Genomic DNA, 27,648 nt, shown 5'->3' with positions numbered 1-27,648 from the left:
CCTTCATGGAGGCATAGAGAGGAATAGAGATTCTCATTCAGGAAATTTGCCATGTGGACGAGAAAGAGTAGGGAGCTCAAAGAGTTTCTCTCTCTCTCTGCAGCTTAAAGTTTCTGTGTACTATTAATCTTATTCATATCAAGCAGACATACTGTGTGCAAAATGCTTAGTCTTGGTTTATTATGTTGTTTGATCTTATTCCATGGGATTCTATAAATTATGATAATATTGAGTGAAATGGTGCTCATTTCAGCAAAGAAGTCAATAAATGAATGCAGTTTTTGCATATCTAGAGTTTGGTAATGTTTTTCTTTAAATCATTAGTGGGTTACACCTTTAAAGTCACTTTATTGGTGAGCGAGTGTTGCTTTCAAAACTTTCAAACATTGTGGAGTTCTGGCAGTACCACTCTCAGTATGAGGATATGGGATCTCGCCAGGGCCAGGTGTTACGAAACCTTGTCAGGAATTGTCTTGTAGAATTTATTGTAGGAAAATAGACTTTTCCATTCGTTGAAAGTTGTCACTGATGAGTATGCCACATGGATAAGTGTTGAAACATCTCCAGCAAATACAAGTCAAATTCCAAAGCTGTTTTCAACAAAATTATATCAATGATTCAACAATGACATGGATGAATGAAATCATTCACAGACATCTCCAGAAATTTGTGATGTAGAGAGAGATATATATAAATGTAAAAAACTAAATAACAATGCCTGTGTCACAGTCTGTCTCCCTCATGTTCTTCAAGGACTCTTATTTTGATGTTTTCCTCCGGACTACATCTCCCAGAATCCACTCATCAATTCCATCTGTTTCCAATCCTCCTCACCTGTCCTCCATTCCATCATCAGTCATTGTTTGTATATCTACCCTCCTGTTTTGTTCATTCCTTTGTCAGTCCTTGAAGTGTTATGTTATGATGTTTAGCTTTAGAGTCAGTTCCACTCCAGCGTTTGTTCCACTCCAACATTTGTTCCACTCCAGCGTTTGTTATTAAAAGACTGAAAGTACTTACTCCTGCATCTCCTCTCTTCCACTCCTAGAACCCAACGTTACAGAAGGACTGACCCAACAAAGAATACTTACCCACTTACCTGTTCCTCCTAACGTGCTCCTCTACTTCAGCAATCCCACTCTCATAGAAAGCCAGACCTCGACGAGCACATCATGGAGCTAACAGGGGTTTTCATGGAACTGTTCAGGCAGGATCTTCCCCTCTTGGAATATTCCACCAAGTTCTTCCAGCTCACTATAACAACCACTATATCGGATATGTACCTCAATTCCATTTACGGTATGGGTTTAAACTATCACCGAACAACAGCGCTTCCGGAGGCGGAGAATCTCTCGCTTGCGGATTATATCCTTGCCACACTGAACATCCATCACCTCTCGCTATCTTCCATTACCAAGGTTACTCCTCTCCCGGCTTTCTCTCCTCACATTGTGGGTTTTGGCGGGAACCCCGTGCCACCTCCTTGCTCCACACCTTCCCTGGCTCCTCCCCCAATGTTTGCCACGATCAACGAGCCAATGCCAGTGCCTGTAGCCTCGACTGTCCCAGAGCCAGTGCCTGTAGCCTCGACCGTCCCAGAGCCAGTGCCTGTAGCCTCGACCGTCCCAGAGCCAGTGCCTGTAGCCTCGACCGTCCCAGAGCCAGTGCCTGTAGCCTCGACCGTCCCAGAGCCAGTGCCTGTAGCCTCAACCGTCCCAGAGCCGGTTCTCTGAGCCTTCGGCGCTACCTCGGTCCTCCGAACCTTCGGCTCCACCCTGGCCCTTCGAGCCGTTGGCTACTCTCTGGGCACCAAGTTCCCTGTCTCACGGCTCTGCCTTCCATGGCTCCACCCCTCGAGCCTCTCATGGCTCCACCTTCCATGGCTCCACCTCCCACAGCTCTGCCCTTAGAGCCTTCCATGGCTCCGCCTGCCTTCGAGCCTCTCCTAGCTCCGCCCTCAGACTCTTCCATGGCTCCGCCCACTTCCCCAGAGTCTCCTCCTCCAGCGGTTCCGCCTCCTGACCCAGTCCCTGCCCTGTGGCCACTACCCAGGCCTCCAGATCCATTCCCAGCCCCGAAGCCACCCCCAGGCCTCCTGATCATCCTCTTTGGATCCTTCACCTTCTGCATCACCCTACCCTCCTCATCCGTCTTTGGGCGCCAGGAGTCGCCCTTTAAGGGGGGGGGTTAATGTCACAGTCTGTTTCCCTCATGTTCTTCAAGGACTCTTATTTTGAAGTTTTCCTCCAGACTACATCTCCCAGAATCCACTGCCCTCATCACTTCCATCTGTTTCCAATCCTCACCTGTCCTCCATTCCATCAGTCATTGTTTGTATATACCCTCCTGTTTTGTTCATTCCTTTGTCAGTCCTTGAAGTGTTGCGTTGAGTTATGTTATGATGTTTATCTTTATTGTTAGTTCTACTCCAGTGTTTGTTCCACTCCAGAGATTGTTATTAAAATATTGAAAGTACTTACTCCTGCATCTCCTCTCTTCCACTTCTAAAACCCAACGTTACAGCCTGAAGGAATATCAGTTTTGACTTTATAATTCTTCCCAGATGCACTAGAAATGATAGATGTATTGTGTGACTTTGTGCTCATTCCTTTCTTCTTTTACCTCTTCTGACTGAGTAAATTAATGAAACACAAAGCTGTGAACACTGACCTCTTGTTAAATGTGACTGAGTGCAGTTCATCCATGTGTGTAATTGATTTAAAGCTAGGCCCATGATGAACAAGGGTGTTGATGACTGAAACCAGTGCATTGTACTGTGCCAGTAAAACCTTGGCAAAATGGACACAGTTTTTTTGGATCAGCAGAAGTCCATTTTGATTTAAAACTAAAATTATGCTAACAGTGCAGTCAAATGATAAATCCTGCCTCTTCTGGGCCACTTGCCCAGTCATGTAAAATGAAAAAGACCTGTTTTTATACACTCAACACTGTAAATCTTTTTTGTGCAAAATCAACAGTAAACAAATAGACAGCAAGCTGCATAGTGTATTTCATACCACAGTAACATTGCTTATTACATTAGTTTACAGCATACCATACAGTATATTGATGTACACTATATTTGTGTCATTCTGTAAATGTTAAGTATTAATTTACAATGTGCTTACTTGTGGTCGACCGATATATCGCTGAGGCCGATAAATCGGCGATATTCTGACTTTAATTATTGGCATCGGTTGATATTTTTTTTCTTGAGGGCGCCGAAAATTGCCTGCTTGCATGTAAAGCGACTGAGACATGTAAATGACCAGTCATGGTTTGTTTTGTTGTTACGTGTTACTACAATAATAGACCATGTGCAACAAAGTCTCATTTAAAGGTCCGCATATCAGAGCGTTTGAGCTCATAATGTTAAAGTGCTCGCCTGTTTCATTCTCCCTCTCTCTCCTCAAAAGTTCCCTGTAATTTTTAACTGTCTTGTCTAATGATAAAAATGCAAATATCAATAAAACTAATATCATATACCATCTGCTAATATGCACACATCTTGTTTACACAGATGTAATAAACCAATCTCACAACTTCAGCAGATCCAGCATCCTATGGAGCACTCATAAATCTTCCTCTGAAGCACATATTCTAACAGTCTCTCAACAGTTCCCTGTCATTTTGAACTTTCTTTTCTAATGATAAAAAGCAAATGTCAATAAAACTAATATCATATACCATCTGCTAATATGCACATATCTTGTTTAAACAGATGTAATAAACCAGCCTCACAAAACTTCAGATCCAGCATCCTGTGGAGCGCTCATAAATCTTCCTCTGAAGCACGTATTCTAACAGTCTCTCCTCAACAGTTCCCTGTCAATTTTAACTTTCTTTTTTAATGATAAAAGGCAAATATCATTAAAATATCTATTATATACCGTTTGCAAATATGCAGATTTCTCATTTAAACAGATGTAATTCACGAACCTCACGAAAATCCAGCATTTTCTTGTAGTCGAGGGCTCATCTAATATCTTCCTCTGAAGCGCGTATTCTATCAGCCAGAAACAAAACTTCAGGATCAGGATCAAAAGTTCCTCTGATTCACAAATCATGACGACAATCCAAGCAGGCGATACAGGCCGTTTAAACTGTCAGGAGATTGCTGCTACTCGCTGGATCCGCATGAGCACGTTAGTGCAACCAAAGTCTTTCTAGCAAGTCAGTCCACTGTCGGCGTATTTCAGAAGATGAAAGACAAAGAGATGATTTGCTTGCCGACATTTCACAGAAGAGCAGAGCAGCTCCATTGACAGGCTGCGTGTCTGTCGCAAGCTGCATTTGTCCAATCAGTATTATCGACACCACAAATATGCAAATCAGAACATTAACCCGGGGTTTACGAATGTATAGTGTGAAACATCGGAACATGAATACCCAGGATTAATTATTAATCTATGGTAAAGTATGAACAGTGTGAAACATAAAACAGGATAACCCAGGATTCCGTTTATCCGGGGTTTAGAATAACCCAGGGTTAACGATTTCAAGTGTGAAAAGCCCTTTTATGGACCTCGCTTTTTGCACATGAGCATTGTCATGCTGAAACAAAAAAGGGCTCTCCCTAAACTGTTGCCACAAAGGAAGCACACAATTAGGGCCATCACGATTATGAAATTTGGCTGACAATTAATCAGACACATAATTGTGTTTATTATGATTAATTGTCTGTTTTAGGGCTATGCCGATTAATTGTATCTTTCAGGGATTTCTCGAGTAATTGTCATATAAATTGTCATATTTCTTAAGGTGCATGTGTGCTTTATACTCCGTAAGAAGTCATTTTTACATATTTAACTTCAAATATATAAATAAAATAATAAAATAAGGGCATATGATTTCTTTTAAAGGCTTAAAAAAACATTTGAATGACATGAAAAATAATGTTTTAAATATTAAAATACTTCTAAATACTTAAAATATGTGTCTCTTTTGGTTAATTTTAGTTTTGGTCAGATTTACATTTACACTGTTGTTTTTGAAACTCATGTATTTTAAAATATAAAAAATAATGTTTTTATTTTAAATATAAAAATATTATATAATATAATATTCTGAAATATTATATTATATTATATTATATTATATTATATTATATTATATTATATTATATTAATTTATACAATTGTAGTATATTTCTGTCCTAATTTCTTCACTTGGAATACAACAAATTCACAGCAACATACTGTAAACAGTTTCTATGACACTGCTGAAAATACAACAATAATTCTATATAAAACAACAACAAAAAATTATCCTTAAACATCAGCTTGTGGTGAAGCTCTATTAGCTAGTGTTCATTACCTCCATCCAATAGGAAGATTACTGCCTTGTTTGAGAGTTCATTCAATGTCAGCAGGTAGAAATTTCAGACAAAATTGCCTAGCTTTTTGTCACAATTTTCCCTCCCTTCTTCTCTTTCAGGGACCTCAAGGGCCTCCTGGCAAGCCAGGATTACCAGGAAAGAGAGGGCCCAGGGTAAGCATGTTGAAATCGTACACTTATTTTCTTAAGTCTGTGTTGGTTAGCCCTGGCTTTGGGGATCTAAGTGTGTGTTTTGCTTCAATCCAATTACTTGGATCAGCCCAGTATTTTACTGCATGTTACAATAATGGACTTCTCTTTGCCAAAGCTGCATTAAAAGGTGATTATATTGGCATTTTAACATTTGAAGTTGTTCTTCATTGACAAAACATTCAACCAAAAACTGTTCCATCATGCTACAGTTGCATACCCACTTGCTCTGATTTTCAGGTGTCCTAGAGTGTAAAATAAAAAAAATGTATGTCCATGTATAGTCATAAATATTGCAAACAGATTGTGTCATTCATTTTCTGATAGGGGCTTTGATGTCTTTTATTAATTATATTGCTACATCTAATGTGCAAGCAAACACATAACTTGTAGCTGAACAAATAGCTGTTCCCTATCTGTCACTCACTCGACATTGTGTCGATGTAGTGAAACTAGGGGTCGCCCTTGGGAGCCCCGAACACCTCTGATCTTTGAAAAAAGGCCAATGGGAATTGGCGAGTGGAATTTGCATGCCACTCCCCCGGACATACTGGTATAAAAGGAGCTGGCTCGCAACCACTCATTCAGATTTTCTCTTTGGAGCCGAGCGGTTGTGTTCAGCGAGCCATTCACCTCAAAAAGCTGTTGGATTTATGGTGCATTACAGCGGCTTCTCCCCCCCTTGCACTGGTGAAGGGCAGAGAATGCCCCTGGGCGCTTCAGCAGCTAAAAGAGTATATTCTTCCTACTGAAAGAGTATATTTTCCCTTCTAAAAGAGTGGCATTAACGGAGAGCGTCTTTTTAAAGATGACTCTCCGTTTGTGTGTATTTCCTGGTTGCGGTCGTTACCTCTCCGCTTCCGATGGCCACGATCGCGGTCTTGCGTGCTTGGGCGCTGCCCACGCGGAGACAGCGTTCATGGATGGGTCATGTTCTCACTGCGAGAGCGTGACCATGGCAACGTTGCGGTCATGGTTTTTCCTTCGTTAGAGGGAAAGACCACTCCAGTGGCTCCCCGCCTCGGTCCTTCTACCTACGGGTTTGAGGCCGCGTCGGTTAGCACTGGGGGTGATTTGGGGACCCCAATGGGAGCCACTTCGCCGGGTAACTCCCCACGGACCTCCCATTCCCCAGTATGCTCGTTTGCCCCGCTGGGATGAGACTGCTGGCTCGTCTCAGGGCGAGTTCGCAATCTCGTTTTGGTGCTCGCGAAGTGGATGAGCTCTCGATTGCAGCAAGAGCGGGCTGTCCAGTCTAATGCTGAGGACTCGACTGGGCTCCCACCTTCGGGTGCAGTCACCCAGTCGCAGCCTGACGCGCAGCTGGCAGCCATGCTTGCCCAGGCGGCTGCGTGTGTCAGGCTGGGGTGGAACCCTCTACCCCGCTGAACACTCACAGCCTGACGATTGGTTCCTGGGCACAGAGCGCCGCTCATGGCTGCGCCCTGCCCCGGTCCCTTTCTTCCCGGAGGTTCATGAGGAGCTCACGAGGTCGTGGCGGGCAACTTTCACTGCCCGGACCCGGTCTCTGAGCTCCTTCACTCTCACTACCCTTGATGGTGGGGCTGCCAGGGGGAACTCTGAGATTTCCCAGGTGGATAAGGCAGTTGCGGTGCACCTGTGCCCACAAAACGCCGCCATCTGGCGGGGCCGCCTGAGACCCCCATCCAGCACCAGTAGGGTTACGTCGTCTCTGGCAACTAAGGCCTGCGGTGCCGCTGGACAGGCCTCCTCCGCCCTGCATGCCATGGCTCTCCTGTAAGTGCACCAGGCCAAGGCGCTAAGAGAACTGCACGAGGGTAGTTCTAATCCGGGATTGATGCAGGAGCAGCGCTCGGCAAACGACCTCGCTCTCCGGGCGACAAAGGTCACGGCGTGCACTCTCGGGCAGGCGATGTCCACCCTGGTGGTCCAGGAGCGCCACCTATGACTCAACTTGGTTGAGATGTGGGAAGCTGACAAGGTATGGTTCCTTGACGTCCCCGTCTCTCAGGTCAGCCTGTTCTGCAACACCGTCGAGGACTTAGCCCAGCAGTTCTCGGCGGTGTAACAGAAGACAGAGGCTATTCAGCACAACCTGCATCGGCGCGGTTCAAGACCTCGCACCTCGTCTGCTCGTGCGAAGGGCATCCTCCTGCCGCAACAACACCGGCTCTGCCGCAGCCCACCCCCACGGCCCGGCCCCAGCATGGAGCCACCCGCAGGAAGCAGACACCACCCGTCTCACGACCAGCCGCCAAGAATCCAAGGAAGGCTTCGAAGTGCCCCTGAGATGGGCGACCCAGGCATGTGGAGACCTGCTGCAGGCCTAGAGATGGTAAGCAGACCACTCCATCCCCCGGTGAAGGGCCGGGAGGAGAATCCTTTGCCTTTTCTTTGATTCGCCGCATGCCTGAAGGGCTGCGGCACCTACACGTTCAGAAAAGGAGCGGTTTCCTCATTCCCTGGGTCAAATATATCTGGTGCTCACAGCCGCCGTTATCACGACCACCGGCCACCGTTCCTTTATGGCAGGTATGTGCCAGCTGTGGCACAAACACGCCCACACCTGGCCATATGAGACCGCTTCAGCACTGGCTTCAGACTCGAGTCCCGAGATGGGCATGGCACCACGGTGCACACCGCGTGCTCGTCACGCCGGTCTGCCGCCGTCTGTTCAGCCCTTGGACCGACCTGCCGTTTCTATGGGCAGGGGTTCCCCTAGAGCAGGTCTCCAGTCGCGTTGTGGTTATGATGGATGCCTCCAAGCGTGGCTGAGGTGCCGTGTACAACGGGCGCACAGTCGCCGGTCCTTGGACAGGCCCGTGACTGCGTTGGAACATCAACTGCCTCGAGTCGATTCGGTCAAGCGCAGGTGGACCTGTTCGCTTCCCGGGAATCCTCCCACTGCCCGCTCTGGTATTTCCTGACCGAGGCTCCCCTTGGCACAGATGCGCTGGCACGCAGCTGGTCCCTGGGGCTATGCAAGTATGTGTTCCCCCAGTGAGCCTACTTGCACAGACGTTGTGCAAGGTCAGGGAGGACAAGGAGCAGGTCATCCTAGTAGCACCCTACTGGCCTACCCAGACCTGGTTGTCAGACCTCACGCTCCTCGTGACAGATATATATATATCGTTGGTCTTGAAATTGTTGCTGATAGATCTCTTTGGATATCTATCTCCACCCAAAGTTTTCTGTTTTGATTTTGGTTGTGATTCAATGACTTGTACCTAAATGAGTATAGGTATTGAATATTCATTATCTTGAAACAGACAGTTGCAAATTAATAGTATGCCATCAGGGATGTGTTAAGACCTTGTAGCAATGACTCTTTGCTTAGTAAGCTTGTAATAGAGAGTGAAATAGAGCATCAGACAATGAGATAGTCAGGCATATTATTAAGTCACACTGATTCAAAGAGACTTCCCTGAGTGGAAGTCTAGATGTTTTGTGTATGAGATACCTGCCCTGGCCTATGAGACTGCCCTTTAGAGAGGCCTCTGAGGGCTGCACTGTGGGAACCCAATCTGTGGAGCCAAAGAAAGGAGTCTTTGTAGCAGTCTTATTAATGGCATTTAAAGCCCACCGTTGCTCACCGGCTCATAAGCTCTCTAGAGTGGCTGGTCAAGGGATTGGATCATCCCACACCATATGTCAGTGCAATTAGGACAAAGAATGTAGAGATGTGAAAAACCTTATATTCAAAAAGGAGAAAAACTTGATGTCTGTGAAAATCTTGACAACCGTTGTGCATTCGTTAGAGCTATGAGAGAAGTTCGATCACAGTGGATCACATGTTCACGCGAAAATGTGTTGTTTAGCAATAGAAACTACTCAAGTTCTGTGATTAGTGAGTTTATTCTGAGTTAAATTGCTAGAACATTGTTTTAATGCATGCTTTGAAATTGGATTTTACCCAGACATCGTCTCTCATTGATTATAATGGGTTTCATTTGTTTTTGATGTGATGTGATACACCACTCACGTCCGGTGTAGTAGACAGGGTTATAAGGTGAATTTATTACATGATGTGCTGATTAATTAATACAATTAATCACAATGAATCCCATATCAATATTTCCTGAGAACAGCCTCTAAATAAAAATAATTCAATAAATAATGATACAATTATTATAAATAATAATATTTAAATGATTTTAAATATAATTAATAAAACAATGATTAGACAGTCCAAAAAGTGGCTTTAGAAGGCAATAAATTGTTAATTTTAACATCATTAAACATAAATAATTTAACATACAGTCCACAACAATTCATTTAAATTAAAAAAATTTTATGCGTTATATTTATATACTTAATCACAATGAATTAACGCATTTAATCGACAGCCCTTGTCATTCTTCATATAATGCATCCAATGATGTGTATCCAAAAGAAAATAAACAAATTATATCCTTTTTGAACCTCTCTTTTTGAAGCTCTGAAAGCTGAAGCCTGACCAATGATGTAATATCAGCTCTTTGGAGTCTCAAAACAGTCCATGTGTGATGTTCAGCCTAAGAGATAATTCTATTTTAGATTATGTGTTTCCAGTTATGGTTTGCATGGGTGATGTGGATGGACGCAATACCTTGAGGGCACAATAATGTCAGTATGTGGCAGTATGAGGCGATTTCCCTCTCAAGTGTGTCTCACAGTTGTAAACGTTTTACTCATAATTAAGTCAGGAGACTAATACAGTAGTCGGGATGTGTTTTTGTTCCATGCCTTGACATTTTCTTATCGACATATGTCTTAGCTAATAATAACTAAATTTATTTCCTTTAACTGCCAATCGACTATGCCAAGATGCTGTTGTTTAGAAGTACAGTATTGTAGTATTTATGTATTTATTTTTCCCTCTGGTCTTCCACAACTAGGCACCTACTGTACGAGTAAAACTGTAAACCATTACCTTCTGTATCACAGTGTGCATTTCTGGGTCACGTCATCGGTCAGGGTTGACTGGTGTGAATCAAAGCCTCATTAATAACATTCATGAGTGCTCTATAAATCAACTCAATAAAATTAGCTGATTTAAATATATATCGTCCCTTCTGCCCCGTACCTCCATTTATGTTTGCTCAGCTCAGGCTGTTGGAGATCAAGTAGAATGTCATTTTCAGTGCTTCTTTGATTTGTGTTGCCATACCAACACTCAAAAGTTCACTTTAAACATGCTTTATCTTTGTCAAGAGGCCATACCAGACAAAGATATTCCCTCAAGTGCACCAGTAAATATTAGTCGAGGGCCTCCTTTGAGCCAGGTCATGGTGCCCTCCCATAAGTCAGCCATTCTCAAATATATGATGCAGAAAGTGACAAGCATCACACGCGTCTACCCACATGGGTGCCTGCTGCACTACTGAAAGTGAAGTGGAGAGATTAACCAATATGTAACTTGATAGGTTTTCTGGTTACTCCTCTCGCAATCTCCTCTGATCACTAACCATGGCCACATGTGCAGAAACTGACTAAACATAAAAAAGAGGTGGAAATCTGTACATGGGCTTCTTGTAAGTATCTCCATATGGCCAGTTTGTGTGTACTCAGCAGGAAGGTCTGTGAATAAGAGCCCCACTCATGGCAAACCACAGGTGGATCATGTATAAATAATAGCGCAGCCTTGACAACTGGCTTAGCTCAGACTGCAGCCTTTGAATCTTACCATTACATATTTTTTACTCATCACTGCTCTACCAAGTGCAACGTCCACTAAAGATTGTTAGCTACTAGGTTATATCCCAGGCAATGTGCTGCAATCATTTTAGCATTTATTCCCATTTCTGTGGCCTCTAGTTTTAGTTAGCACATTACCTTTCAGAGCGACGGCCATATTGATTGTGGCTTTTGCTGTTTGTTGTTAAAGATCACTTCCATTTTGTCCGCTTTGCTAACAGAGCGCATAAATCAGTGTCTGGGGAGCTTTCTTGCATTCTCTCTACCCAGGCCCCAGGTCACTGCTGGAAAGTGAGCTAATGAAGAAAACCACATCCATGTGCTATATGCCAAAACCATATGTCAGAAGTAGCTAAGTGGAGGGTGATTTTCTAAATGCAAACCTTGGGCACACTGGGCTACTTACAGTGCTTAGTATGAGGGCCAGGATAATAGTATTTGTATGAAGTATTTAAACATTTCTGTGTTTTCTATCTTGGACTAAGCTGCTTACCTCAGATTCTGACAGGGGTTTGGGATAATATTGTGTTCTGCATTGTATATTGTGATTCTGAGTCTTCTATTTGAACTGTTATGAACCGATAAATGTTTAGGCTATATGCTAGTAAAACAGTCTAGTGCACTAGTAATAATTTTTCAGACTCTGTTTATACTCTGTACATCTACCCCTTTTTAATGTCCACCTCCTTTACTTTCCTTCTTTTACTGGCCATTTTTGGTTTGGCTAAAGGAAAAACGATAATGGGTGTCAAGGCCTGTGACTTTAAGCTTAAGTGTCCTGTGGTGATTGCACAGAAAATATGGAGGAAACAGCACACAAATAAAAGTGAACATGTGCTTTGTTGTAGGGTCCCCCTGGTCCACATGGAAACCCAGGTCGCTCAGGGTCCCCCGGACCCAAGGTATGTATCAGTGAATCCAGTGCTATAATGCTTTTGTGGTTGCTGTGACTTCAGACTGGTATTTTGTTAGACTTGACAACTTTGAGGACTGTTTTTATTTTTTTAAATTTTAGTTTAGTTTTTTTTTTTTTTTTATTATTATTATTATTATTTGTTAGATTAGTTTAGTTTAGTTGAGTTCAGTTTAGTTTTTCGCTAAAATTGATCAGAATGTTTGGGCATACTATAAGCAAACTGTGTTCATAAAAGGCAAATATTAAAATTATTATTAAATTGCACAAACAAAGGCCTGTTTTTATTTTATTTTAAATTTTGTTTAGTGTTTTGTTTTATTTGGGTATACTGTGAGCAAACTCTGCTCATAAAATGCAAATCTTGAACTTATTAGTAAATTGCACAAACTTAAAGGGGATCATTAAACATATACATGAGCTTTGATCTGTTCACTAGCTCCTAATTATGAGCCACATGTGCTTTAAGTGGCATATTACTAGACTACTGTGTATTTTAAAACAGTATTATCACAAAGTAGTCTATATAGAATTATGATACAGTACCTAGAAAGGCAAAAAAAAAAAAAGAAAAAAAAGAAAAGAAAACAGCTAATAACTACCATAGCTAATCCCAGAAGATCGCCATGTAGCTCCTCCATCTGTATTTGCCTGGTGTTAAAGAAAACCAAGGAGAGTATTCAGCAACCATAATAGCTGATCTTTGATGAGCATTAGCAGGAAAGATTGGATAATGTATGAGATTGAGATCACTGAACCCATTTGTTTCCATTCATGCTTTTTTTCAGTTGTTCTTAATACCACATCTGGCTGCTTGTGGCACTCTTACAATAGATCAAGAGAACAAACATTTTTATCAGTTATATGAAGTCAAGCCCAAGTCTAAACTATCCTCTCATATTATTACTGCCAAATGGGGGGGGGGGATTCTCTCATCATTTACTCACCCTCATGCCATCCCAGATGTGTATGACTTTGTTTCTTCTGCAGAACATAAATGAAGATTTTTAGAAGAATATCTCAGCTCTGTTGGTCCTCACAGTGCAAGAGAATGGTGGCCAGTATTCTGAAGGTCCAAATATCACATTAAGGCATCACAATCATGATTTCAAGCTCAAGTACAATTCCTAGTCCTTGACACATGCGCAGAGTGCTAGATGGCGCTATAGGAAGTGTAATCAAGCTTGAAATGAGTCTAGATGTACAGTGAAAAAGGAATTACATTTTGGTCTGTTCTCACCCAAAACCAACTGGATCGCTTCTGAAGACATGGATTAAACTACTGGAGTCATATGGATTACTTTTATGCTGCTTTTATATGATATTTGGACCTTCAGAGTTCTGGCCACCATTCACTTGCATTGTGAGGACCAACAGAGCTGAGATACTCTTCTAAAAATCTTTGTTTGCTTTCAGCAGAAAAAAGAAAGTCATACACATCTTGGATGGCTCAAGGGTGAGTAAATGATGAAAGAATTTTCATTTTTGGGTGAGCAATGCCTTTAACCAGGTGCTATTTGCACTGGTATAGTGCTGCATTAGGCACATTTAAATTAATTCTTTGTCATTCTATTCAGCCTATTTCAAACAGATGTTTATTTTCATTTTCTGTTGATCATGGCAGCCGTAATTAATCAGTTGCAGGAGAAAAGTATTGTAACTGGCCATAGATGCAGAGATGTGATATTGACAAGCACACGTTCTGCATTTTAAAGGGCAAGTGGTAGAGTGTACACCAACTATGTACTGTATACCATATGATAGTCTGCTGAATCTTCCACAACCCTGGAATTCAAAACTAGCCTGCAAAATGGGGAAATGTGCTGTGAAAGATTTTATTTTTTGTATTTGTGCCATTACCTGTTTTGCAGACTTGCTTCTTAGTGATTCCTACTTGTGCAGTTTGTTCTTAGTAAATTTCCCCCTGAGTGTTTTATCCTGCTGCTTACTATATCTTCAGTTGGTATAGTAGATGTGTTTGAGTCATAACCACAAATCACAGCTTTACCCCACTGCCTGAAAAGGCAGAAGAATGTGGTGAGTGAACCCAGTGTTGTTGCAGAGGCTTACTGTAATCTTGTTCTCACAAGCGAACATGGGTCACTCTCTTGTGTAAATAAAACTCATAGGCTTTCAGAGTCTTCATTACCCTCATCCATGTAAACTATATTGAAAATTCAGAGGAAGCCTGTTAGAGTATTGTCTTGGGAATGGATTTTGAGTATTAAGAGCAGGGGTCATAGTAACAGTCTGTCTACAAGGGTGAGGAATGTCACTTCAGGTCATATGAAAGTTTTTTTTTCTGAAAGGTCTTTTAAAACAATACACACTATTAAACATTTAGGAATGATTTGTATAATCTAAACACACCTTGACACTGCCTTGATTTTACTAGGTCATTGTAATAATTTGCATTTTTCCATAAGTGGGAGTTCTATGTTTAAATATTCCCTGTGAGGATCAGTTGTTCTCTGTGTTACAGGGGAAAAAGGGTGACCCTGGACTCTCACCAGGCAGAGCGCTAAGTGGAATGAAGGTATGTGTTGCTATTCCCCTGATCATTCATTATTTATATTTGTATGTGTTATTGTTTAACAAATAATGCAAATAATAAATCATAAACTTTATAAATGTTCATAACTAGTTTATTATTATTCTTTATTATGTTCTTTAGCTTATTTCCATTTTTAGTGGACATTGGTTACTTACTGTATAGTTTGTACTTGAGAACTTTCTTGCAGTATGACTAAACGGATAGTTAACCCCAAAATGAAAAATCTGCCATCATTTACTCACATTCATGTTGCTCCAAACCCATATGACTTTCTTCTGTGGGACACAAAAGCAGGCAAAATGCCTCAGTCACCATTCGTTTTCATTGCATTTTGATTTGTAATTTTTTTTACTGAGGCTAACATTATGCCAGACTGCTTTTGTGTTCCGTGAAAGAAACAGTCATAAAGGTCATATATTCTCACACAGGTTTGGAATAACCTTAGGGTGAGTAAATGATGACAGAATTTAAATTTTCGGACGATCTATCCCTTTAAATAGATGTAAGCCCTTGCATCATCCAGCAAACAAGCAGACATGAACTGCTAGCAGCATATGCAAAAGTGTGTAGTGTGTCTGAATATGTTTACATGATCAAAACGACCATACCTGGAGTGATTTCCAGTTTCCTCCATTATAGGGTGACCCTGGGATATTGGGGCTACCTGGACTGCCTGGTCAAGCCGGTCAGAAAGTAAGAGGCATTTTTGTTTCCTCTATTTTTTGATTGACTCCAACAGGTTCACGTCACAGAACAAGTTCCAAGAGTAGTTACCGCCCCAGATGTTTGGTACTGTTCAGCACACTTAATGTGTAACAGCAGTGCATCAGATTTTTCCGGGAAACATTAGTGCCACAGTATATCTGCCCAATGCTGAAGTAATATATCAATAATCCCTCAAATTCAGTTATACAGAGTATATTCTGGATGGTGGTACATAAGTCTAACCCAGCAAATGTGAAACAGGTTTTTGTGTCTAGTTTCACGTAAGGTGAAGCCCTCCTAATGGAAGGTTAGAGTGTATTTCCTCTCGCTTTTCTGGAGTAAAGCCCAATTTGTTGAAGACATGTTTTCGTAACCTGGTGTCCTTGATGCTGCTATGATTGGAAAGCCAGCACATTATCTCATTGTACTACCATTTCAAAGGATATCTGGGGGAAATTTCCTTGTAAAATACTGTGGTTTATCTCCATATAGTATTTGTATTTTATTTTTAAATGTGCTTTACCTAACAGGCCCCAATAGATCACTATTACGCTACAACAAAAGAGGTAAATGGGTACCAAATCAAATGAACCGACAGTTCTTTGGCCAGTGCAGAAGGCCACCTTGAAATGAAACATATTTCCAGGGAACATATATACACAGGCTGCACTATTAAGAAGAAGCAATTGGTTTTGGCAGGACATTTTTAACTGCAGGTCCCTGTGCTAACACATTCTGTCTGGCCCCAGCTAAAGACCTCCATACTCATACTTTCTCCAAATGAAACAAAAACAAATCCTATTAAGCTTTCAGGGGACTTTCATAGATGAGATAGAGTGATATTTTCAATTGGTTTTCAGAATTTGACATACATTGGCATATGCATTTATGTTCATTTTATGTTCTGTTGAGCAGTGTGTGCAGTCACACAACATGCAGAAAGAGACCCATACATACACACAATATTGCATCAGCAATTTTACATATGGTACAAAAGAATAAATCAGTTCATGGCTTGAGTGTTTGTTTGAAAGTTTGATCAGAATTACTCCCTGAAACATTGTAAAGTAATGGAATTACCTGGCATTTTCTCTGCCTCCTTGTGTTTCCAATCACACAGCCACAGTTGAAAAAAATTAAAAGCTAGTGGAATAATAGTTGCAGATATTACTTTTGCTGAATTAGTGTTGGCCACAAACCAGAATGTTGTTCAATCCATGGGATGTAGCCCGAGACAAAATCTTAAAAAAAAAAAAAAAAGAAAAAAAAGAAAAAGAGTAATGCTCAAACATACTTTACATTTACATATGTAAGTGGCAGTTACACATTTAGTTATATGGCTAGATTATCTTTTTTTTTTTTTTTTTTTTACTGAATGACTTTTAATTTCTTCAAATGCAGATGATTTATGCATTCACACTCAAACTCTGGGGAACAGCAGATGTGGACTCTGGCATGGCTAGACAGTGTATTGTAATAGGACTGTACTATGCTTCTAATGTCTGCTAGAAGATTATGTTGCTCCACCCCTTCTCTTTTCTCACTGGAGTTCACTGAAGCCATTTTATCAACAAACTTTCATACACCATATGTGTCATGTGGTTTATGTAAGCATTTCATAGACACATACTGATAATGGATCGTTTAAAGATATTCATAATGGAGGTTTGCTAATAATCTGAGCATCTGTAAGTACCTCACTCTCACCAGTAAATCCCATGTATCTATTAGTATTGTTTCTGTAATGTGTCCAGCAGCTAATATTTGTTAGTGCTGACTCCACATCACTTATTAAAAGCTCTGGATTCCTTTCCTGTGACTCATATTCCCACACTCAGCTGCTCTGTACTCAGTTGTCTTTACTGACAGTGATCTCAGCTATAGTTGTGAGGACCGATCTTAAACCAGTTTTTGTGTTTTCGAGAAAAGATTTTTATAAGTCATACTGATCTCACTGTGAATTCGGCAACAGTAGGTCAAAGTTCTTCAGCTGAAATCCATCTGTGCTATCTGAAATTCGAATCACTGCGCCTACTGGCCATAGCTTGAACTGCTGTTGAACGAATGGGATATTGTGAGCTGCCGTGTGAGTTTCTAAAGGAAATGTCAACAAAGTTGCGCCAAAAGCGAGTTGTAAAGAGTTGTTTTTAGTTGTAAATGAAGTAGTACAGTGAACAGGAATACATATTGTATTAACCAAATGATCTAACCCAAACCCCAAACCTAAATCTAATCATCAGTGGAGTAAATGTTATCTTAGAGGGGAAATGCAATGGTTCCCATTGGACCAGAACTTATGTCTGTGCGGCTTAAGGTAAATTGATTTGAATTGATGCAAACATTTCTGATGGGGGGCACTTGGCAGTAATTCAGCTGAATGGGGATCGATGTCAGGGTACTGGAATATTCGTTAGCAACATGTTGCATTCCTGTGTGTTAAGTGGTTCTTGCACAGGGATTTTAACAAACCTCTAACCCTAAACTTCAGCGCATAACTAATGCTATGAACATAAATGATTCCTCAAATCATTTGGCTTGTTGAGGAAAGGTGTGCAATTACTTTTCTAAATGATCAGATTTTTGAAAAAAATCCCATTGATTTACATTGTTGGAAGGGCCTGAGCAATACTGTATATTGGGACCAGAATATCATAGAGACTTGGGTGGACACTTTTGTTTTAGACTAGTAAACAACCAACCAGAACACCCTAGCAATCACATAGCAACCACTTGCAAGCACCACTCATATATTCTTCAGAAAATATAACAATAGTTATTCATACTATTTGAGATAGTTACCCTTAGATTTCTGAAGGGAATAAATCTGTGAATAACAATAAAATAAAAAATGCTACTGTAAAACATAGTTAACATCTCGCCTAAAAATGGTCTCTTTTTTTCTTTCCTTACAACTGGCCTTTCAAACAGAACTTTCCACGCCAACTGTCTGAGCAATAAGAGCATGTTCGTTCAACATCAACAAACCCTTTTAGACTTTTGGACCACATCTGCTGCTTATCCTGAACATCAGATGTCGTTGGTTGTAACGTAATTGTGTGAAGCTTCAATTTCTGCAAATCCTTGTCACAAATCTACTGAATGAGAGCAAAAAAGGGCCAGCTTCTGCAGGGGAATAAAGGACTGGAAAGAACAGCATTGACTCAGCCAGAGGTGAATGACCATTTGGAAGGAAAGCAGCCTTTTGGCTGTGGGCTGAAATGGAACCAGAATAAGCTGCGTTTATTTGGAATACGAGGCGTCCATTAATAGTTACCTGGAATGAAAGCAAAAATGACTTTAACCCTGAACCTTTACATCTATTTCTGCAATAATAGTGACACTCTAGTGCCAAGGAGGATAAAGCTATCTTGGCTTATGTTGTAGCACTCAATAGGAGCATTCATATCATCAGAAATGAATAAATAAATGAATTAATCAATTTTCCAATGTCAGGGAAGTTTCAGATGTCTTAAAAGCTGCTGACATATTGTATTAAGTCTGCTCCTGAACTGTACAGTATAATGGGCTTTGTTCAGACACGCAGCAAAAATCAGATTTTTTGGCATCCGTTTAGTTGTTTGATGTCTGAACAATAAGCAATAAGACGCATTATACAAACCTGATTCAAAACACTTTATGTGTTTTAACATCCAATTAAAATCAGATTATATGAAATGTGTTTCAGTCTGAATGGCCAGAACGAATTTCAATTTTGTTTCCTTCATTTGGGACAAATAACTTGTCATGCAAAATATGTAAGTGTCTACAGCTTTGTCTAAATTCACAAATTTTTGCTCACTCTTTCCCCATGTACTGAAATGTGCGGCCTTCACTTTATAGTCAATTGTGAATGAATGAACAAGTGAGCTATTTTGGACACAAGCATGAATGTGTAAAATACAGTAATGCCTCCAATGCTTACATTACTCTATATTGTCTCAAGGGCCTCATGAGTTCAGAATGTTCTCAAATGTCCAGTTTTCCATCCTCTCTTTCCACAACAACCACTACTCTCAGTTGTTGTATAGTACAGTATCTTGGTGCTGTAATAAAATAGTTTTGTGTTCCGCAGAAGAGTCATATGGGTTTAAAGCAACCTATTATTTAGTGAGTAAATTATGACAATTTTTTATTTTTGGGTAAACAATCTCCTTAAGTCATAACTTTTGCAATGATTTAAATGTACTGCATGTTGCGCACACCATCTGAACCAAGGGGTCATGAATTGGCTGGTTAGTGTAGTGCAGATAGCCCCTGCTGGTAGATGCCATAACTACACCATCTGGGCTCAAAAAGCACCTTTCTCCACTGATGGCCATTCAAAAGTAGAAATGTATTCTGACATTTTTTTTTTTTTTTTGGCAAGCAACATCTAAATCTGAAATATATAATAATATTATCTGTACCCATGAGCAATAATGGCAGATTTCAGAATCATACAGCCAAGCAACTGCCATCGGGATTGCTAAAGGTCCAGGTTTTATAGACCTCCTTGGTCTGAACAGATGGATCCAATTTCATCAGTCCTAAGGATCGGATTTGAAAAACAAATCAGAATCGTTTCCAATGTGACACACAGAGACACGCATGCACTAATGTTTTTTTATCATAAAATTTTGGTCACATGCAAGCATGCACTCAGGCAAAAAAACAAAACAAAAAAATGCTTCCTTGGATCACGGCCTCTTTAGCTCGCACATATGGGATTTATTTTTTTCCCCTTGTTTATTCATGGCATAAGCATAAGCGCTGATGGACAGACACAATCTCTTTTTCACAGCAGTGGAGACTGGCCCTCCTTCCTTCCTTCAGCTTTTTAGTTCTACACTTGGGACTTCCCTTCCCTTATGTAATATATTTTCATAGTTTAGGAGAAAGAGGCCATGCGGAGACATTGTTCATTGTCCTGCACAGCAGAGCTCTCAGTTCCAGTATAGCATCACAAGCCAGTGTGTATGCATTTAACCTCTCTTTGAACTTGGATGCCGGTCCATAATTTGTTTTATTATTTACTTTGAAGAGACCATACTAATTAGTTTTCTGTGACCAGTGTTTTATAAAGCGATTTACCCCAGCATGCACAGTTAAACACAGAAAATTGTTGATCATTAACTGGTGCAGGGAGCATGATTATGCTGTTAATAAATCCCATAAACAGAATATTGTTGCTGCACACATTTAGCAGACACATCTATGGCAGCTCTTTTATTCAGTGGGCAAGTAGAGAGCTGTCTATTAGCATTCCCATTCATCTCAATGGCATTTGCTCAGCTAGTGCATGCAGCTCCATAAGTACGTGGCTTGAATGCTGCCATGCAATCAGTTCTGGATACAGTTTTTTGAGCTGATTAATCACCTGAGCCGTGAAAGCCATGCGACTTGTCACTCTGTAGTTGCAGGAAAATGAAAATGTCAACTGTCACCAAGAAAGTGTTGTAGTTTTAGTTTTAAATGATGCAATAAAGTCAGCATCTTTGCATATTTTATTATGTTTTTACTAGGGATGGGCATTCATCAGTAATTTGGTATTCTAATATTTAAGCTCATAAAAAACGAATACTCAAATATTCTATTATTTAAATGAAGGTAATTAATGAGAAAATGTTTTAGTCATAAAGGTTGCGTCACCATTTAAAAAAAAAAACAAGCTTCTAATTATATCCAAAACAAGCTCATATTATGTCCTGTGTTTTTTTGTTGAAAACATTTAAACAAGCAATGCATGAAAACAAAAAAGTATAGAATGAAAGCATTTAAGCTCACGCAAAGCGAAGAAAAAGAAACCGCTAATAAAGTAGACTGACGCAATTAACGTACAGGACGAATATAAACACTCGACAAATAATAGTTATGTTTATATTTTATCTCATGTCATGTTTTTGTTGAGAAAAACAAGCATATCCACATGCTCGGTAAACTATACTCATCCGTAAACACCTGTTTAAATGATGGAATGTCCCTTACCTCAGCTAGCATAGTCTTTCTTGGATGCCATGTTTGTTGTTTACAGAAGCATCGCGGGGATTATGTTGTTACGGGGATGCTGCTTTCTGTTGTGCTGCACATTTACGGGAGTAAAGAGTACACCGCTTATACAGTACATTTAAACAGGAACCCAGCTTTCTCGCAGTAAGTCACATCCCAATAACCCGCTTTTTGGTGTCCATCTAAATGTACTGACAGAACAGTTTGCTCATCAAATATGATCAACTTGTGTCCACACTCAACTGCGCCACCCAGTGCATTCTGTTATAACTGCCAGTTTTAGTTTGTGTGTTCAGGATTTAACATGCATCTCATTGTATATATGGCCGGCATGGCAAAACTTTGCAAAATTCGAATAGTATTTTTACTTTTCGAATAATTATTGCAGAACAAATACTCGAGTATTCGACTATTCGTGCACATCCCTAGTTTTTACTCTTTATCCAAACCCTAAGCCTAAACGTCTGTGGAGTAAAATTTTTATTTAAATGGAAAATGCAATCTCCAAATCATGCTCACCATTGTTTATGTAAATGTAATTATTTTCTGGTTCTCATTGGACCAGACAGACTGATCTCACAGTGAAATCGGAAACAGTAGGTTGACTTTAGCTAAAATTGGTCTGGGCTTGTTGAAATTTTAAATACTGCCCCCAGTGGCCAAACGCGGTAACTACTGTTGGGTGTATGGGCACATGTGAGCTCCATTTTGTAAAGAGTGCAATTTTATAAACTGTACCCCCCAAAAACCAAACCTAAACCTAACCATCAGTGAAGTAAAAATATAAAAATAGAGGAAAAAATGCAATCTCAGAATTGCGCTTGTCACTGATTATGCAATCTCCATTACTTTATGGTTTCAACGCGGGATCTGAACTCAGGTCTCCCACACTGCTGATGCAACATGCTTCCGATCGCACCACAGGGGAAGGTTAACACACAGGAGCCGATGCAGAAATAACTGATAGGATATGGTGCTTGTCGCTGAGTTGGCGTAATGTGGCCAATCTTAGAGTATGAAAACTCTTGGAAACAGCATGGTGACTTCCCGTGTGATCATATTTAAACAGAATCTGTTTCGAAGGCTGCTTATGAAACACACAGTAGCACTAAAGGGAAAGATGATTATGCACTGTAAAAAAAAAAATTAGACCTCAAAACTAAAAATTTTATAGTGACTTGTTGCATTGAAAATTTTCAATTGGCTCAGTTAAAGTTCTGTGAACTAAATGTCTTTTAACATAAGCCCAAGATATAATTTCACAAAACTTTAATTGAGCCAGTAAAAATGTTCAATGCAACAAGTCACTATAAAATTTTGAGTTTTGACATCTAAATGTTTTTTACAGTGTGGTTGAAATTATGCAAGAATATTTAAGAGGGGATGAAACTTGTCAGTACATGCTGGATCGGGACGATTTCAGGGTACATGAACTTTTAGAAGAAACTTGATGATTTCCCATGTGATCATGTTGGCTCTGACATCAAAGGCAGCAGACTGGAAAATATCGGCCCATTTCATGCTTTTGAAAATCCCTCCAAAAAACTGGTTACTTGCACAATATTTACTATAATATAATAAAATATATATATATATATTTATGTTGCTTGCAAGAAAAATTGTCAGAATGCATTTCTTTCGAATTGCCATCAATGAAGAAAGATGCTTTAATGTACGTTATAGATGCTATAGTGATGAAGTTACAGCATCTACCAGCAGGGGCAAACTGGACCGTGCTGACCAGCCAAACCTTGACCCCTTGAGGGAGGGTATGACTGCTTCAGTTTCATCTGTTCTCTAATTAATTCTTGGCACATTTCCAGGCAAAAGAGACAATTGGCTTATTTTGTCTATGAAAAGAAAAAATATGTATTACTCAGTTACTCTAGGAATCATGTTAAATGTTGAAAATGTACATCTCATTTCAGAAAAAGCAGAACCTTTTCATAAAAACTCTCTCCTCTTTCATAGTCAGCAGAACAGAACAGCAGTCTGTTATCATTGTCATCCCAAAAGTTACGGCCATTTGCTCAGCCAAGACATATAATACCACATAACATTTCACTCACTGTGAAGGTGTCACAGTTCGTAAGATTATAAAAGAAGAGGTGCTTGTGGTGGTACCTCAGCAGCTTTAGGGTTCAGTTCCATGAATCTGTTTTTCTTTTGGGTTAGGTCACTGGTCTATTATGGAGCTGTGTTAATAAATCAGTCAAAAATGGAAAGTCTATCAACATTTGCTCACCCTAACATTGTTCCAGACCCGTATACAGTATCCAATTTCACTCTATCGAGAAGTGCAGCTTGTACATTCTGCAGAATGTCTCCTTTTGTGTTCCACGAAAGAAAGAAAACCATATGGGTTTGCAACGACATGAAGGTGCATAAATAATGACAGAATTTTAATTTTTGGGTGAACTACTCCTATAATGTTAAAACTGCTCAACATTGTTTGCTTATGAGAACTCTGTAATGAAGCAAGATTACATAGTTCAATAATGCAGTAAACTCATTAAAAAGATGATACCTCAAGACATATTGCAACCACATATGCATAAATTGCTCTTGTACCCTCATTATGAGCTTACATGAGAGGTAATTGGCCTGTCCCTGGACAGTTTAAGCATCTGCTCAGCCGTTAACGAGCTGGTATTGGTTGGGAAATGGGGAAGTGGTGATGGTTTCCTTGGAAGAGCGGAGTCTGTTGATGTGTGTTTTGAGACCTGTTATATTTTTCTGCATTTATTATTTTCCATTCTGCTTCTCTCCTATGATGAAAACGTTTGTAAGCTACTGGGATTGCACATGCCGGTCTTACTTTGTTCTTGTGATTGAGCTCATTGGCAAATGCATTTAAAGCCAAATAGCTAAATTTTTATTATTCATATCAGAAAATAATGACATTGATTCTGTAATGAAAACTTACAGTCAGCCTATAGTCATTTAATAGCTTGGAAGTTCCTTTAAGGGGGTTAAGACATGAGGAATCAAAATTTCCTTGATCTTTTAACATATAAGAGGTCATTGTACTATAAAAACATACTGTAAGTTTCAGAACTCAAAACTTCCTCACTGCAAAAAGTGCATTTGTTGAAACCAAGCTGCCAAAATGACTCGTTCTCTACTTCCTCCACATTGTGATGTCACATTGTGGTAGACATTTGACCACCTCCACAACAATACATCAAAGCCTACTTTTACCTCATTACCTACATAGCCCCTCCCAGTAGCAGTGAGCAGTGAGATGGCAAGTAGAGAGGAGGTCAGTCAAGAGCAGAGAGGCAATCATAACAGTGGGCATTTACTGTGAAGTCTTAAAGGAGAAGCAGCACCAAAACAGAGCGTTTCTGACAGAGGGTCAAAATGAGGGTGGAAAATTAGCATGTTTTACAAATACATGACTGGTGTCTGTGCAAAGAACTTTACTAGTATTATAAGTGAAAAACAAGGAACATATTGAAATAATAAAAAGGCATGTCATGACCAGTTTAACGTGACTGAGTTTGAGAAATAATGGTAGATTTTCTGCCTTTTTATGTGATAAACCCCACTAGGAGATGATTACATAAAGGCACTTTATCTGTCCTTTATTTATCTCTTCTTCTTTGACAAACTATTGATGAGGGAGTTTATATATGTAACAGCTCACAAACAGAAGGGAAGGAGAACACATGGAAGCAGGTTTTTCCAGGCTCAGGTAGGACTTTTAATCAGCTGCTTCAATGCTTTACAACTACACAAACTCATCAGATTCACAGGCACTAGTAACTTTAACACACCATCTTCACAAACATAACAGATTAAATGTAGCAGCTTCAGGAGCACTGTGGCCTTCCTTGTGCTAGACTCTCTCACTCTCTGCTGGTGGTGTGGCTGCTTATATGCCGCTCTCCCCATGCTCACTGGAATTAGAGACAGGTGTTACACATAATCTAGCTCAGGTGCAAGCGCCCTTACCACTTTCTCTCTCTCTGGAGGGACGCTCGACCACGCCCCCACTGCCACAATATAATTTTGCTACATCTGCCTCTTTCTCTTCTTAGGGACAGAAAGGCCATCCTGGTCCCCCCGGCCACCCAGGAGATCAAGTGAGTTCTTGTTACATTTTCCAAAAGAATGTATGCACAGTGGCCCCAAAATTATTTGAACACTGCATTCACTGTTTTTAAGTATTTGAAAGTATAATGGTTTGACCTATGGTGTGGGGACAAATATGTTTTGGATAAAAATGTTTTTTTTTTTTTTTTTTGCATTATATATGCAGTACACAAATAGGTGAAAGATTGCTTTGCTTATGAGATTACTTTGATATAGCACAGAATTAAAAGGAGCCACAATGCAATAATAATAAAAAAAACGACACGCCCAATATTGAACAATGAACTCAAAACAAATCAAAGACCATAGAACTGGTAAATAAACACTTTTTTTTTTTTTTTTTAAGCAATTGAATTTTGAATGTATTGGCCTGTTTGACACTTAACTTGACTTTTTGGAATTGCCTGAACACAACATTTCTCTCTCAACAATGAAATGCAACACATTCTCACCTATCAGCACATTGGAGACTATTTGGTTGGTGAGGAAAATTCTACTTCATGTTGAGAGGTGTCAAATCATAGTAGCTGTGTACAAGGCGGTCATCATAGCCCGTTTTTCAATATTGTGGCAGGCCACACAACATCATAATGACAAAATGGCAACATGAAAAAAGACAAACTCTTTATAAGCAGTCAGATGAATAACATGTTTTTCTAATAGACAGGGCTATCTATCTATCTATATTAGTGTTTATTCTCTCATTCTCTGTCTCCACAGGGAGAAAGAGGACCTGATGGAAGCCCAGGTGCCAAAGGATATCGTGGCAGGCAGGTGCAGTAAATCTTATGTTGTGCCTTTGGCTTGTGCAGTTATCGCAGATATATGTATTATGAGACAAGTTGTAAAGTATTAGGACTTGTATTGGAGACTCAAAAGTTTGATTTTCCGAAATGAACATCTTATTTGACAGTTTTTTGGACAATGTTTTTGGAATTATGAGGCAATAAAAATAGAGGAAAAATGGATATTGTGTGTGGGTGGTTTTTTTTTTTTTTTTTTTTTTGCTTTGTATGCTACCACAGAATTAATAATTTTCTTTGGGTGCAGGAGGCATGAATGATATTTGATCCTTGGAAGAGTGATTTGGAAAAGCAATGTTTTTATACTGCGGAGCGTAAGCGTGATTAGCAACAATTATTAAATCCCACAAGTTTTGTATCCTGAATAACGAGCTTCACCCATATAGGTAAAAAGTTACTACAGTCTTGTATTATATTAGGCATGTTTCAGAATAGTTTTCAGAGTTTAGTTTTCCATAGATGTTCTTTGTTTTAGCACCTCATCATCATCTACACTGGAGCATTGTGATTGTTGATAGAGGCCTAGAGAGACGTACAGTTTGCACCAGTTTTACTTATCAGTTTACTTCTTTATCAGTCTGATGTGTCTCACTCACATAACCCACACACAACACTCAGATATCTTGAACTTTACAACCTTTCTTAACTCTTCAATGTTAAGTGAGTTAATTCAGTCATTTACTTGGCCAAGTACCCCCGTGTAAATGGCATCTGCCACACAGAGCAGCTACTTGCACCCCAATATTCTGGTGGAACCACAGAAATATGACAAACTAGTCAATAGATGTCGCTGCAGTGGCATGGGGTGTATGTATGAGATTGTGTTGTGTTGTCCTAGCGACCACGTTTTGTCTTGCTCTTTTTCCCATCCAATTTCCTGTTTCCACTCTTAATATTTCCTTTAATACTAAAAGTAATTGATAAAAATGAATATAAATGTTTTTCATTGCAGTGATTTGGTCACGTTGCATGTCGAGGAGTGCGGAGAAGGGTTTGATCCAGAGGCGGGGTCTATCGATCGCGCTCGTTCCCGCGTGAAACCATGGTTACTGTAGTAAAATGAAGGTTATTTTTTCTAAATTAAGGTTGGGTTTAGTGGTAGAGGTTAATGTAGTGTGTCTGTGGGACTCTAAATAAACACACTGCAGTGATGCCCATACTGTATGTTAGTATTTAAATATGGGTGCAAATAGTATCTGACAGTTTTTGCACAAGGGTGCAATTAGTATCTACCATTATTTGCACCAAGGTTGGGGTGCAAATAATATCTGCCACTATTTGCATTGGGGTGTAAATAGCACATACCATTATTTGCACCAGGGTGCAAATAGCATTTGGCCATATTTCATTGCTTGATGGAAACAGATTTTTTGGCACACTTTGGTGCGATTCAGCGCTAATTTTCG

General features: G+C 40.0%; 1 protein-coding gene across 3 annotated transcripts in view; it reads left to right on the top strand.

The window, feature by feature from the left end:
- LOC127433683 (collagen alpha-1(XXVII) chain B-like) overlaps positions 1-27,648 on the top strand; it is a 134,167-nt gene that overhangs the window by 23,247 nt on the left and 83,272 nt on the right. For all 3 annotated transcript variants that reach the window (XR_007895913.1, XR_007895914.1, XM_051685778.1), the window contains exons 4-9: positions 5,437-5,490; positions 12,033-12,086; positions 14,580-14,633; positions 15,291-15,344; positions 25,385-25,429; positions 26,160-26,213. Coding sequence is in view for 1 of the 3 variants with exons in the window: in XM_051685778.1 (XP_051541738.1) it covers positions 5,437-5,490; positions 12,033-12,086; positions 14,580-14,633; positions 15,291-15,344; positions 25,385-25,429; positions 26,160-26,213 (315 nt within the window). In the remaining 2 variants the exon portion in view is untranslated. The remainder of the gene's footprint in view (positions 1-5,436; positions 5,491-12,032; positions 12,087-14,579; positions 14,634-15,290; positions 15,345-25,384; positions 25,430-26,159; positions 26,214-27,648) is intronic.

This window comes from Myxocyprinus asiaticus, chromosome 4 (assembly GCF_019703515.2).
Source record: "Myxocyprinus asiaticus isolate MX2 ecotype Aquarium Trade chromosome 4, UBuf_Myxa_2, whole genome shotgun sequence".
In the NCBI taxonomy this organism is placed as follows: Eukaryota; Metazoa; Chordata; class Actinopteri; order Cypriniformes; family Catostomidae; genus Myxocyprinus; species Myxocyprinus asiaticus.
This window is presented reverse-complemented; position numbering and strand designations above follow the sequence as displayed.